At 37.5% G+C, this 15,754-nt stretch overlaps 1 protein-coding gene across 1 annotated transcript in view; it reads right to left on the reverse strand.

Moving 5' to 3' along the window:
- Positions 1-1,501: 1,501 nt before the first annotated feature.
- KLHL14 (kelch like family member 14) overlaps positions 1,502-15,754 on the reverse strand; it is a gene marked incomplete at both ends in the record, with an annotated part of 97,403 nt that continues 83,150 nt past the window's right edge. The window contains 5 exons of the mRNA XM_082668441.1: positions 1,502-1,642; positions 4,167-4,324; positions 7,290-7,448; positions 7,530-7,720; positions 14,936-15,014. Coding sequence (XP_082524567.1) covers positions 1,502-1,642; positions 4,167-4,324; positions 7,290-7,448; positions 7,530-7,720; positions 14,936-15,014 — 728 coding nt within the window. The remainder of the gene's footprint in view (positions 1,643-4,166; positions 4,325-7,289; positions 7,449-7,529; positions 7,721-14,935; positions 15,015-15,754) is intronic.

Consider the following 15,754-nt stretch of genomic DNA (forward strand, 5'->3'; position numbering starts at 1 on the left):
CGGCATTGGATTCTAGTACACTCATCCATCTGGACATGCTCCACGGTGAAAACTTATCACCAAGACATTTTTAACCTGTGGCTTCCCTGTGAGGTTGTTTTTGAAAGACACACTTGTTGAGGGATTCAACAACATCTCTGGGTGATTCACAAAATATTTTAGGCTTTGATTTATTCCTAACTATTGTTGTGCCAGCTCTGAAGAGCTTGAAAAGCAAATCCGTGTTCCTGCTAGTTTTTCTCTTTTGATGGCCCGCGTGGACACTGTCTCATGCTCTCCTGACCTTCTGCTCTTAAATTCCTCATGCCTCTCAAGACAGCTAGCTATTGCTCGCTTAACTGAGCCCAGGCGTCTCTGGTGATAACAAAGAAATGTGATGAGTTGCGGGAAAGAAGGAGGGTCCGTCATGGGCTTTTCTAGAGCCATATCTAGAGCTTTTTTTAGAGCCGAAGGTGAGGAAGAGGGAGAGGTATTTTGTTAGGAGCTATGGTTTGCTCCTGAGGCTCTTCAAGTTGTGTGTTTTAGGGACAGAGAGAAAAGGGGACAGTTCTTCAGAGAAATCTGTCTTTTCGTCCCTGAATTTCCGAAAGCAATCTCTCAGTTTTCATTAGGGGTTAAGTTTGGGCCAGATGTGCTATTTACAGAATATTCAATATTGCATGACTGTCTTTGTCAGTCCTATATTTTCGAAGCAAAGGCCAGGTGTATTCATGACTTAATATGCTGCTCCAAATGAGAAAGAGTGAGCCTCTATAAACTGAATGGTGACACACCGTATTTTGTCTTAATCTTTCGGATAAAACTGAGGACACAGAAATTATGACTCTGGCTAGCCTGGAACCTACAGGGCAGAAAGCAATTGCTACAAGAGCCAATATCTTTCTCTTCTACATTCCCACGAGGTGCTGTAAGGGGCAAAAGGTATATGAAATGAAGTTATATGGAAACAAAAATGTTCCTCTTTAATCTTTTATGATTTTCTATAACTGTGTTGCCTACGGAATCTGTGAAGTCGCCACAGGTTAGGAATACAGAATTGAGTGGCAATTTCTGTAATGCAGTGTGAGTATTTTAGTGGGTCAAATTTTGCATCATTCATGAACACAATATCCCCAAAACTTCAACATAGATCACATGCAGGTAGACTACAATGCACAATACTGATCTTAGGTCTCTCTGGGGGGCACGCTCCTGTATTTTATCTTTCTCCTTTTGAAAGTTGAGATCCATGTGAGGAGTTTTTATAAAGCTGGGACAAGTTAAAACCAGTCTGAAATGGAAGAGTCTATCACCACAGGAAGTTCAGTGTAATCCGACTTACAGACAGAGTACCTGTTCAAGGACAGGTCTTTTTCTTTTGTAGCTTCTTGTAAATCATCAGAAACCAAGAATGGAGTTTCGGCAGTTGTACCATTAGGATGTATTGTTCCTATTAGAATAGGGATGTCACCTGTCATTGCTTCCTAGAATGCGATACTGTTCATTCCAGGGTTTCCTGGTGTTATTTGTTGTAAGGTACACAGGCAGGCAGGATAACTGTTGCACAGGCTGGGCCTGCCAGTGGTTCTGCTACGTCTCCTTCAAGTTCTGTCCAGCTGCCTTTTTCTGGACAATAGCATATTGTAGATGACTTGTAGGCTCCCTGGAATAGCAGAGAAGACAGCCTTTAGAGAATTACCACAGCAAGCTTATTTATCACATTTACATTAAGAAGACAATATTTTTTCTCTGCTCTTGCTAAAAAAATTCCAAATAAAAGCAATGGATCTTAAACCATTGTACTCTAAGGAAAAATTTGGGATTGGCAAGATTTCAAAATCTGGGTTTTTGTATGGGTGTGTGGCTAATAATAAAAGTCAAACACCTACAACACCCTAGATGATTTATAAATCCCTTATGATAACTTACCTCAAGTTGGAAATTATCCCTCTGGTTTAAGTTTTAAAAAAAATTTATCTTTTATATTCTGTTTTTTTTTTTTTTTTTTTTTTTTTTTGCGGTACGTGGGCCTCTAATTGTTGTGGCCTCTCCCGTTGCGGAGCACAGGCTCTGGACGCGCAGGCTCAGCGGCTATGGCTCACAGGCCCAGCCGCTCTGCGGCATGTGGGATCTTCCTGGACCGGGGTACGAACCCGTGTCCCCTGCATCGGCAGGCGGACTCTCAACCACTGCGCCACCAGGGAAGCCCTATCTTAAATATTCAAATAAAAGAAGTAAATTGGATTTTAGATTGTCACCTCACTTTTCCATTTTTATCTTACTACTGTAGAGAATCAGAGATGGGGTTCAAAACCAGTTTAAAATAAACTGGAAATGAAGACGTGCCAAATTCTTCACACATTGACTTACTTATTTTGAAAAGGCCACATGAGAAATAAAAAATGTCTTTAATCTTGTTTCCTTTGTCAATCTCTGAGGCTAGTGCTTGTATAATATTTCCCTTCCTAAACCAAAGTAGCTTTGTTTTTACCATAGGCAAGAAACAAACAAAAATCCCAACCAACATAGTCGTTTTCTGAAAGTGTATTCCTGGTGTCTGGTTCTAAACATACATACTCTTGCAGCTATCAATTTCCACTAGCAAAAGATCACATGTACCAATATCTAGTGATATATGTCAATACACATTCACTTCCAAATAACTAATAGCTTTTTAAAGCTCCTCCAAACTTTATATAACAATCTTGTTGGATGCAAAAGAAATAAAACTAATTAATATTATTAAAATCCCAAATTAATCTTATAAAACCAACACACATAAATAGGAAAATATAGGAACGGTCATCATTTAAAAAGTGACTGTGTAGACCATTAGACCCTATGTGTCTTCTGATGTGATGTTATTTGAATTACACAGCCACCTCCTTACGTGTTCTCGCTAAAATAAATAAATAGACAAATAAATAAATGGTACATAAATAACAAAAAAATTTAAAAAACAGAGAAAAGCTGAACTTAAGCCCTTACCTCTAGCTTCCAGTCTATAGGAAATAGGGAGACAGAGGACTATTTTTAAATGACAACATAGGAAATCATTAGGCAATTCGAGAGTATCAGATATTCTATAAGATAACTGACCTTGCTTTTTCAACAAGACAATGGCATGGGACAGGAAGAGGGGCAGGAGCAATCCTCCAGATTGTAAGAGATGTATGAGATATAATAACCAAATACAAGTGAGACTTTTTTTTTTTTTTTTTTTTTGTGGTACGCGGGCCTCTCATTGTTGTGGCCTCTCCCGTTGCGGAGCACAGGCTCCGGACGCACAGGCCCACCGGCCACGGCTCACGGGCCCAGCTGCTCCGCGGCACGTGGGATCTTCCCGGACCGGGGCACGAACCCGTGTCGCCTGCATCGGCAGGCGGACTCTCAACCACTGCACCATCAGGGAAGCCCCCAAGTGAGACTTCTTGGATCCTGATTTGAACATATCAATTTGAAAAATACATTTTTATTCAAGTCAATGGGATAAATTTGAAAATGGATTGCATATAAAGGAATTATTGTTAATTTTACTGAGTGTGATAATGATAGTGTGTTTATATAAACAAGTGATTTTTTTTTTTAGAGGAATACTGAAGCATTTAGGGTGAAATAACATGTCTAGAATTTGCTTCAAATTGCTTCAACCAAAATTTTTCAAAGGGAGGGTAGATGAAGTAAGTACTGTAAAGCACTGATGGATGTCAAAGTTGGATGGTGCGTTAACAAGGGCCCATTGAACCCTCAGTTTTTGTGTATGTTTAGAAATTTTCATCATAAAGCGAGGGGAAAGTGGAAAGCAATGGCAAATTACATAATCCTAAATAGAATTTGTGGGTAACTGAACAATTAATTTCCATTTTTTATGCTTAGCTGGTCAGAAACTTTTCACTCTCCCAGTCAAACAGTTTTAATAGAACGTTTGTAAAAACCACTTCAGTCCGACTTTTAGTTGGAGAGCATGAGGGTGGGAGGGAAGCAGAGAGCTACCGGATACAATTGACCAGATAGCAAGACAGCTCTACAGCGACCGCACTGAGTTTATTTTACAGCTTAAAGCAATTTACTGCCTGCATATAAACATGTTACTCTTAAAAGGTACTTGTGTGGGTGGTAACACATTTGGAGAGAAACGAAAAGGAAGCACAAATAAAAAGGAGGAGGAGGTAAATGTGGTCACTTACCATACTCCAGCTGTAGCCTCCCACAAGGTAAATGCTGTCATCTAGCACTGCACAGCCAGGACCACTGCGACCCTCCAAAATGGGAGTCTGGAGAATATTCCACTGGTCACCTTTTGGGTCATAGCATTCCACGAGCATTACATCGAGGTGGGAGAAACCTAAGTGACATAGCAAAATGGAATCACCAAAGAATAAACTCTCAGGGTCCCAATTTAAGGCTAGGGCTTCTTTTTGCAAAAGGACTAGGGCCAAGAAGTAGATAATTGTGTCTTTGAAGACACATGTATAAGCTGACTGGTGAAATTGGGAGACATGTCGGAAAGACCTAAGAAACAAACAGGCAACCCTCCCCCCCGCCCCCACTCCACCTCGCCACTGACACTCCAACCCTGATGCTCTGGATTTCTTCAAAGCAAAAATGCCTGGCTAGATGTCATTGGTAGAAGCTGGTTTACCTTGGAGTATCAATAAAGGTTTATTTAAACCTTATTTAAAAAGATTTAAAATAGTAATAGCTAAAGCAAGCATTTTATAGACTGCTTACAATAAGCTGGTTGTTTTCTAAGTGCTTTGTATAAAGGAGCTCATTTAACCCCCTCAAGCATCCTATAGATACCATTATATTCATTTTATAGAGGAGAAACTGAGGAACAGAGGGAGTTAATGACCTGAGTTAGTCATACAGCCATTAGATAGGCTGAGATTTGAATCCGGGTGAACAGACTTTATTGCTTTTCTTAAGTGAATATTCAGTTCTCTCAAAATCTTTTACTTGTTTTCTTTTTTTACAGTCTGACTATATGTATAAACAGCTGTGATGATGTGAATGGTTTCCAGTATCTACTAAGGATCCAGGTTTAGAGTAGGGGGTTATCGTCCTCTGAAAGATTCTTCCCACTTTTGATAAAATTTCTCAGTGGCTGGAGCAGTAACTAGGTTGCAGAGAACAACTCATTTCCCCAGACTCCACTGAAGCCCTGCCTTTCATTTAGGGAGTGAAAAATCCTTAATGGGAGCTTCAGGGTCACCGAGCAGACCAAACCCTTAAGGACTTTTTTTTTTTAATGGTTAAACACATGCTATGGATGTTGGCTAGCTGACAATCACAACACATATGGTAAATTAGTCAACATACCGGTCTCTTCAAAGTAATTAAAGAGATAGGCCAAAAATCAGAAAAATGTTCACTCTTGAAGTGGTGGACAGACTATTTCAGGCCACTAACTTTTTTTTTCTTTTTAACATCTTTGTTGGAGTATAATTGCTTTACAATGGTGTGCTAGCTTGTGCTTTACAACAAAATGAATCAGTTACACATATACATATGTTCCCATATCACTTCCCTTTTGCGTCTCCCTCCCTCCCACCCTCCCTATCCCACCCCTCCAGGCGGTCACAAAGCACCGAGCTGATCTCCCTGTGCTATGCGCAGGCCACTAACTTTTTACATAAAATAAATCACATAAGGGAGCAACAGAGCAATGTGCTTACTGCGACCCTGTGATGTAATCCTTTCCTTTAACATTAAGAGTTTGATGATAATTGTTGAAGCATGTATATGAAATGGGGATTTGGGCAAGTTTCCCTAGTGGCATCTATGAGGATATGTGTGCCTTCTCTGTACCGAGTACATACGTTGACTATAACCCTCACAATTACCAAGGAAAGGATAATTACCCCTTTTTTACAGACATGAGGTAAATGTCTAGAGTAAGATCACACAACTCTAAGTACATAACCGGGATTCAGACCCAGGCTTAGATGCAAAATCCATACTCTTTCCCCCATTCACAATGTCTTCCTGAGCTAACCTAATTCTGATGTGCATGTGCTATTTTTCATTTAGGTTGTCATTACCTAAGTCTTTTCTGTCCAAGTATAACCTTAAATACTAAAAGTTCCTAAAATATGAGGCATTCTTGTGCAAAAGAAGTTAGTAGAAGTCATATTTTAATGCAGAAAGCTACAAAGTTAATATAAAATACGTTGATGTAAAGGAATGAATGGAGTATGGATTGAAATGAAAGAGCACCAGTGAAAGCAAAAAAGAATGAAATGGGAAGCGTCTGAAGCAGTAAAGATAAATTCCCTTCCACTGAGGAGACTCTAAGGTGAGAAGCAGATCTAGACCAGAATATTGTCATTTCTGATTGAATAGGAACTTGGAAATACTTATTTAAAAATTATACATGTCCAGTATTTATTACATTTAGGGGTAAATATGGATTATGAAAAAGAGAAAAAATGTCTATATCTAACTCATGGTTTAAGATGGGTATATGACTGGAAAATAAACGCACAGAATCGCCTTATGTGCCATACCCAGATGGCCTGTTTCTCACTTTGTTCAATTTCAAAGATCATGGACAGTCAGAGCTGGAAGAGATTTTAGAGAACAACTTGACCACCTTCTTCATTTTCAGATGGGAAAACGGAAGCTCAAAGCAGTTCAATGATGTTCTCAGTATCACAGGTCTCTCCGCTTTCCTGTCAAATTCAGCCTTACACACATGCACACAAACTACAAAAAAGTTGCAGTCACATACATACACGAGGAGGGAAACAAGCCAAAATATGGCTCTAAAAAGACTCTGCTTTAAATGTTACTGATTAAAAAAGCAAATGGAAAGAATTGAGAATCATAGATGGCTTGATATTCAACCCTTCAAAGAAATAATTCTAAATTTAGACATGAAATTCTACTGTTTTCTTTAAGAAAAATCACATACACGCTTCTTTGTGCTTCTCTGACTAAAGTTCTTTATGATTATTACAAAAACAATTTTCTGGAAAAAATCCATTACTATAATTTTGGTGATAAGGAATAATTTATTTTACTGTATTCATTGTTACAAAAAATTGTGCTTTTCAGTTATTAATGCTCTAGTTTTTTAAATTTTCTGTAGACATCATTATTCATTTCTTTAATGTATGTGGTAACTTCAAAATAATCCTATCTGCAGGAGAGCCAAAATAAATGCTTGCCCAAGGGTACTGCTAATTTGCAAAGAGTAGATTTCATTTGGTCAACCTTTTTACTTGGTAAACTATGATTATCTAACGAGAAACCCCCTTAGCAAGAAACATGAGATGCAAATGTTATTGTGATTAAAAAAAAAAGACCTTTCAAATGATTTCCTCCAATTGCATACAAGCGATCATTCATTACAGCCAAAGTGTGGATGGCGCGTTTTGTGTTCATATCTTGTTTTCGAGCCCAGACGTCCATGACGGGGTCATAGCAATATAGCCATGGGACATATTCTCCATTGTGTACACCCCCTGTGAATTAAGCATAGACACACAAGTCAAGAAAATGCCTTGGAGCTGAACTTTGTAACACAAAGTGGATGAATGACTTGCCTGAAATGTATATTTTCCCATTGTGCACTGCTCCTGCATGAGCTGCCAGAGGCTGTGGCAAGGGGGACACATAACGCCATTCATTTGTTTCTAGGTTATAGCACTCCACGCTGGACAAGTAGCCAGTTTCATTCCGTCCACCAATAACGTATAAATGTTTGTCCAACCGACATGCATAGAAACTGGCTCTTCTACAATGAAAAAAACCAAAAAACAAAACAACCCAATGTAAATCACAAAAGGAGCCCAGTCAGTCACGGGAAGCGAGGACAGCCTGCTTCAGAAAGGGGTGCAGACCTTTGGAAATTACACGTATAGCTCCCTTCTAAATCTGAGACCTTGTACAGCAACCATCTGCAGTGCCCATGCTGGTTAAGATTATGGATACTAAAGTCACAGTAGAGGAGAAATTCACCAACTCTTTGTTTCAGCTCTTTTATCTTGCTTTTTATACACTGTTAAAGTGTTCACTAATGTTTGGGATATTTGGTACCTTGTAAGGATATCACAGCTCAGTAAGACAAAGTGAAAAATGAGGTAGATAATGCAACAATAATAAATTATCTTGACATTCACTTTCTTTATGGTCCTTCAAGGGTCATTGTTCCCAATTTATAAGAGAACTACATCATCAAAATTTTTCTTCAATTATCATTTTTTCTTTTTTCCTCCCAGTATGACTGCAAATAGAGAAACTTTTTCAACTGAATAGAGTGTTGAAATCTTGCTCTTATATAACCCATATTAGGAACTTCATCTATGTAGCTTTTGGTGTTGATTCTCACGAACCTCTAAGGATATTTTAAAGTCTCTTTGCAAGAGAGACTATTTATTAAGTTATCCCACCTGCCATCAAAGGCAAAAGACATGCATGCTGTGTTGAAAGGACTGGAGACAGGGAGGCCAGTTCTGAGGGAGAAAATAATCTAGGAGTAAGAGATTGAGGACCTGAATTAGAATTTTAGTAGAAGACATGAAAAGAGGTGATGCAAGATATTTTAAAGGAGGATGTAAGGCTTAGTTACTAATAATATATGAGAGCTGAGGGAGAAAAGAGGTTGGAAGAGGACTCAAAGATTTGGAGTTAGAATGACTAGGTTGAAATCTTAAGCAAGTCCTTGACCTTTTGCTTCTTTTTTTCTCATTCACGCTACTGGAATAATATACTTCATAAGGATAACATATGGTTCAATACTGAAAAAGTATAATCGTAAAGTGCCAAGCCCCTCAGAGAACATAATTTATGTTTATTGAATTAATGGTCTTTATAAAAATTGATGCCAAGACTCTTGGGCCATGTCAACAGCAAAATGAGGAGCCCTAGAGGTTTTAAATCAGGTAAACCTATATTGTTTGGAGATTTTCCAAGTTGTGTTTCCTAAGTGTCAAAACCTCTGGGAAGCAGTATATAGCATCTTGATGAACAGTTTGTTCTCTGGAATCAGACTGCCTGGTTGTACGACTTACTGGGTGTGTGGGCTTTGACATGTTACTTAACCCCCTCAGCCTCAGATTACTCATCTGTAACATAGAGATTATGACGGTACCTTCCTCATGGGGTTATTTGTGAACACATGCGTAAAGTGTTTGTCATAGTGTCCAACGTTTTGTTCATACTCAGGAGCTATCGGTTGATATTATTTGGATAAAAAGGTTTTAAAAATCAGCTATCAAGATGTTTGCATATAAACTTTTCCGAATAGTATTTCAAGTGATGACTAAATTCTTTAGCGTTTTTATATAATTTATACCATAAATGTATGGCATATGTTATGGATGGTGATCGATGCAGTTATTTTATTTTTTCCAGCTTTCCTGAGGCATAATTGACAAAACTGTAATACACGTAAAGGGTACATGTGATGATTTGATTTGTGCATACACTGTAAAATGATTTTCACAATCAAATTAACGAACACATCCACCAGCTCATGTAGTAACTTTTTTTCTTGTGAGAACACTTAAGATCTACTCTCTCAGCAAATTTCAAGTAACAGTACAGTATTATTAACTGTAGTTACCATGCTGTACATTAGATCCCCAGAATTTACTTATAATTGAAAGTTTGTACCCTTTGACCAATCTCTCCCCATTTTCCCCACCCTTATCCCCTGGCAACCACCATTCTAGTCTGTTTCTTTAAGTCTGACTTTTAAAATAAGATTCCACGTATAAGTGATATCATACAGTGTTTGTCTTTCTCAGTCTGGCATTTCACTTAGCATGATCACCTTCAGTTTCAACCATGTTTGTCATGCAAATGGCAGGATTTCCTTCTTTTCTATGGCAGAATAATATTCCATTCTATATATTCACCACATTTTCTTTATCTATTTATCTGTCAGCAGACACTTAGGTTGTTTCCATATCTTGGCTCTTGTGAATAATGCTGCAATGAACATGGGAGTGCCGATATCTCTTCAAGTTACTGATGTTGGTTCCTTTGGATACAGTATATGCGGAAGTGGGATCGCTAGATCGTAAGGTTCAGTTTTTCTGGATAGTCCTAGAATTGTTAGCATCATTGGTAGCTTGAGAGTAATATTTTGGCTATGTTTTTTTTTCCTATATTTTCTTGATGGTTTTGAAAGAAATAGGTGCTGTGCAAAACACAGAAAGATGATGAAAGGAAAATGAGAGAAGGATAAAAGTAGGAAGGAGAATAAAGAACAAGTGAGATAGATTTCATTAAATAAGGGTTGTTGTTATCCTGGGCCCATGTCTTCTGAGGGATATATGAAGCTCTGAAATTGTAAAAAGAATTTTTTAATAAAATGTCATATATTATATATATATATATATGTATATATGTGCATTTTTGGAATATGTTTGGAGAAAGACTTTGGGGGGAAGTTTTTAATCATATTATCAAGGGGATTAACAACCTAAAAAATTTGGGATTTCCTGGTGTAAAGAAGTAAAAACTCATCTAAATATAAAATTAGGTTTAATAACAATAGCAAAATTAAGTGCACACAGATGGACCACTGGTTCCTTCCATTTCTCTAACCAGATTTCAATTGCTCTCTTATTGAATATGATAGGTCAAGGTTATTTTACTAGCGCTTTTACCTTCTCAAGTTAAAATATTTGATTGAAAAGACCGACTCATGTCTACAAAAATCTGTACTAAAGTAACACAGATATTTCTTTGCATCATTGCCACCAGGGTAGGTCAGTATCCCTCTTCCATATGATTCTATGACAGGTTTTGGAGCGTCTGAAATAATTAATTTACTAATTTTACTAATAGGCTATCTTTAGTGGGCCAATCCCATAGTTTGGACCATGTGGGTAACATACTATATTCTGAGTTCTTCTATGTATTATGTACTATATTCCGGTTTAGAAGAGAAAAATGTTAGTCATGACAAGTATGAAAATCCTCTATTTAATGAAGTTTAGATAGTGGAGAATAAGAGAAAGATCTTCTTTTGGCAGTGTGAACTCCTTTTATCTTGCCTAAAGTTCAGTTTTCTCACTCTTTCTGTTCTGGTTCCTTCCTTCCTCTCTTGACCTGAGGGAGCCTGTCGGAACTCTCAATTTTTAGCCCAGGCGTTCTTAATCTGATGCTCCATGTACTCCTAGCTTTATCCACACAGTGTCACTGTTAGGTTCTGAACGGGGAAAAAAAAATCAGTAGGTTTCACTTCCTGACTAAAAGTGCATTTTTATGCAGAAATTTTAATAGCGAAGGTTCTGAGTCTCTGACTTATTCCCTTGCATGCCCAAAGTGAGAATTCACGAAATGCATTATAGAAACACTGGATAGTTAATGGTCTATCAGCAACTGTGAACATTTGCTCGAGGCTAAAATTTTACCATACCAGGTCTCTCCTGAAAAGCTTCCTGCCCGACCTACCCACATGAAGAGCACACCTGATTAGGCTGTTTTATTTCGGGGGGGGGGGGGGGGAAAGGAAGCTCAAGATTATTGAAGATTTTTTAATGGAATTACACTATTTGTATTACAAATTGTTCTTCTCTCCCTCCTCCACCCCTCCACCCCCGTCCCAATGCCAGAGAGGATATTCAATGAATTGAGATAAGTTTAAAAAGACTACCAATGACCTCTACAAATATACTTTAAACCTGTGTTTAAAGAACTTTAAAAGTTCTTTCTGACCCTTAGGTCAGAAAACTGAGATTGTATCTCAGTTTCAACTTTTGACTTCTACCATCAGGTTAAAAACAACAGATTTTAAAAAACACAATATTGTCTCCCATTGTTTCTTGTAAGGCTGCTAGAAACATAGTATTTAAATTTGGAAACATCTTTGTTGTATTTGCTTCCAGCTTTTCACCTAGTCTGTGAAACTTAAGCTTTGTTACTGGTGCCTCCAAATGGCTTTTTCTCTCCCTCCCTCCCTTCTTTTTCTTTTCTGTTTCCAAGACTAGCTAGGGGGTAATATCTCCACAAGAATAATACCTAAAATGTCTACTTTTTTTTAAAACAACATTAAAGTCACCAAAGCATTTTTATTGATCCAAGTGTTCATTTTTGCCCTCTTCTTACTGAAGAATCAAATCCTAGATCTGAGAGCAAAACAACTCATAGCTTTACATTTATCTTTGTACTTTTGTCTAATCACTTCTGTCAGTAACCCCATAGGCAGCAGGCATACAACTCTTGAGTTGACCTATGGTTGAGTGAGCCTGGAGGTCACGTGCCCATTTCTCTGCTGAACTGGGAGGGTGTTCTGCACTTTTATTATATTCTTCTGGAAGCTCTGATTAGGTAAGATAATCCTAGGAATTTGCCCAGCCAGCTCTGTGAGAGTGGGTGATCCCAGAGGTGGCTTTCAATGTGTTTCTATTATTCTCAATCAGTTTGGTAACTTCTCAGCAGTTAGGCAGCAGCTAATGGAAGGAGGGAGGTGGGAAACTTCTGGTGAGTTTGACTAATGGTCCAGACAATGCAAAATTAACTCAATTAAATGTCTCAAGAAACCTCTTTTCTGATCTGAAGAGTATTTCATATATTTTAGTATTTTTTCCCTTCTTTGTTGAATCACCAATTAAACCATGCTGGTAGCTAACTGTACTTGCTATGTTGAATGGAAGCTCGGCGATGACAGAAAAATTTCATTTTCAGTTATGGATTGCTGCCTAGGTCAACCAACCCCTAGGAGATATGGAGCTAGAAGATTGACTGGGCATTTGTGAGATCTGCCTTTTCCCATTCAGCTCTGGAAGGAGCTCTTTATTTGGTCTATCGAGTTGATTGTTCTAAATCTAAAAAAAACCTTCTTTTACTAGGGACCTGACATGATATACCATAATGACTTCGAAAGAAACGTTAAACAGTCCATCCTGTCAACGGTGGCTGCCAGGCGCCGACAGACCATGGCAGGTCTTTTTATCAGGTCAATGAGCTGCTAAAAATTGTCTAAGTAGGACCCTGCCATGATAGGCCATAATGCCTCAGAGGAAGTCATTATAGAATATCAAGTAAACAATACACATTTTAAAAAATTACTAATTAGGTTTTGCAGCAATACTTCTCATCCTTAGGGGCTCTACAGTGAGATAATTGACCGTGACGTGAGTTATGCCTCCCAAACCCAAGGCGTGAAGGTTAATTATCGTGGTGAACAGCCCCCAGCAAAGGCGACCATAGTGATGAGATGCTGACATTTCAAACATGTTATTGATGTGTATTTTTAAAATGTTTTTTTAACAAAATTTTTTGGAATGGTTTTGATGAAAGGGTAAAGTGATGCAGCTACAATAACAGCAACTAGAAAAATAACCCCAAAAGGAGAGAAACAAGGTACTTTGGAGAAAGACATCAGGAGAGGCTTTTATATATACATGTATACACAACAGGAGGATTGAGAAGTTTGTCAGGGTATTAATTGACTCAGAATAATTTCTTGAGGTACCTTGCAGCTAGACATTCCTAACAGTGTCTAGGGTCCTTAGACTATACTGTGCCTCATCATTTTCAATGTATAGCTTTTAGTCTCCTGAAAGAGAGTTTTAATATGCTTACATGGAATGGGAAGTTAGATATTGTTTCTTTATAGCAGAGATTCATACTCTCTTTCTGTAGTAATGTACCTTTTTGAGGAATGGTATGATTTGAAAATTTCTTTTTAACTTTGAATTTATGATTAAGGATTTAACTTGATCTCAGGGTAATCTGATTAAATGTTTAAAGGAGGAGATGTTAAGGTTAGGAAGGAAATAAGAAAGAAAATTATTTCTTAGTCCAATCGAGAAGAGGAAACAGGTTGCAGCTTATCCTTACTATTATATTGGAAAATTTGCTCAAGAGGATGTTGAGATATTATTTGAAAAGAACCAAGTGTTCAAACTTTAGTATGTGAATTTACATGCGCCTATTAAGACACGGTGTCCTGCCTAAGTAACAGTCAGGAGAACTGAATATGTATAAACATAGTTGCCTTATTGTCCTTTGATACTAGGAGAACTGGCTGAGATAAACACTGCATACATTAAAAATGAGAGGACACTTGGCAAAACTCTTATTTCTAAGCTAACAAATCAACTGTTTTTGAATGTATGACGGGGAGATATTTGAGGAGGTAAATGCAATGAATTTGAGATTGTGAGACCTAAAAACATCAATATTGAAATTTCTGCATCAAAGTATATACATATCATTGTGAGAATGGTGTTTTATATTTCAATGATAAGATTTAAATATATTATAACTAAGAAGAGTGGAATAGCCAGTGAAATTGTAGCTCTGTTTGTTAAAAAAAAAAAAAAAAGCAAAAACCAATTCAACGTGGAAAAGGAAGACAAGTCATGGAGAGCATTATGCTAAGTGAAATAAGTCAGACAGAGAAAGACAAATACTGTATGATATCATGTATATGTGGAATCCAAAAAATACAACAAACTACTGAATATAACAAAAAAGCAGCAGACTCACAAATATAGAGAACCAACTAGTGGTTACCAATTGGGAGAGGGAGGGGGGAGGGGCAAGATAGGGGTACGGGATTAAGAGGTACAAACTATTAGGTATAAAATAAGTTACAAGAATATATTGTACAACACAGGGAATACAGCCAATATTTTATAACTATACATGGAGTATAACCTTTAAAAATTTGAATCATTATATTGTACATTTATATTGTATAGAAACTATACTTCAATAAAAAAGTGAACTTTAACTAGTAACAAAAAAAGGAAGACAAGTTATACAAATTTTTTCTTCCTCCATTGGGACAAATAATTGACTTATTTGATTATTTTTTCCATTGAGTTAATAAGGCAGTTAGTCTAAGTTGGCCAGGCCAGGTTTTGTATTTGACTCCTGTGACTTTCACTGGCTCTGTTTAGCGTACCTTATCATGGAAAACCATTCAGCAACCTTGCTTCCAGTAAAGCAGCCACAAATGTTTCAGACCTAAGAAATAGACACTTACCTTTCTTGCATGGGCGGAAGTTGTATCCAGCTATTAAATCGGGGATCATATCTGCTGACAAAATTTGTACTGTGTTTTCCTGTAAAAATATATTTGAGACACTTAAAACTTAAATTCCTTTGTTGTTTTGCACATTTAAAAGTATTTTATAAGATGCCTCTGTTCTCAGGTTTAAGAAACAGATGAATTAAGTAGATTTAAGTAGAGGGACTATCTAACACAGTATGAGAAGTGATAAGTCAGAAGAAAAATTTATGTGCCTCTTCAAACGTTTTTCCTTTTTTTCTTCTTTTCTCCTCCACTTTTTCTGTGGGGTGGGGATGAGTTGGAATAAAAATAATTCAACCATAATAATAAAAGCAAGTATGTTTATCAGACTATCAAAGGTAGGGTAAAATTTCTGTATTTTGGTGTTTATAGGTTTTAAAAACATGAAGTTATTGTCTATACATAATCAGTTCCAGAGACTAACTTGTGTGATATCTCTGGATAGAACCTTTTTCTAAATGATCCAAGAATTCTAGCAGTGGAAGAGTCCACTCTGTCTCCAGGGAAACAATAGCAATCACTACCATAAGAGTTTGCATTAGGAAATCAGTTGTAGGCTATGACCGTCATGCAAGTTCTGTTTGTGCATTTGGGGAAAGCACAGTTGCTGTGATGTATCACAAGTACATTTACTGAAATGGGAAACATGCGTCCTCAGAGCTGGTTAACCAGCTTATCTCTTCTGTTGAGCCTAAGAAACACAGTAATGCCTCCAAGGTATGAAAATGAATCTTGTTTTACATACAGATTGACACCAAAGCAAGAAATAGG

This window comes from Grampus griseus (genome assembly GCF_964374135.1).
Source record: "Grampus griseus genome assembly, chromosome: 12".
NCBI classification, from domain to species: Eukaryota; Metazoa; Chordata; class Mammalia; order Artiodactyla; family Delphinidae; genus Grampus; species Grampus griseus.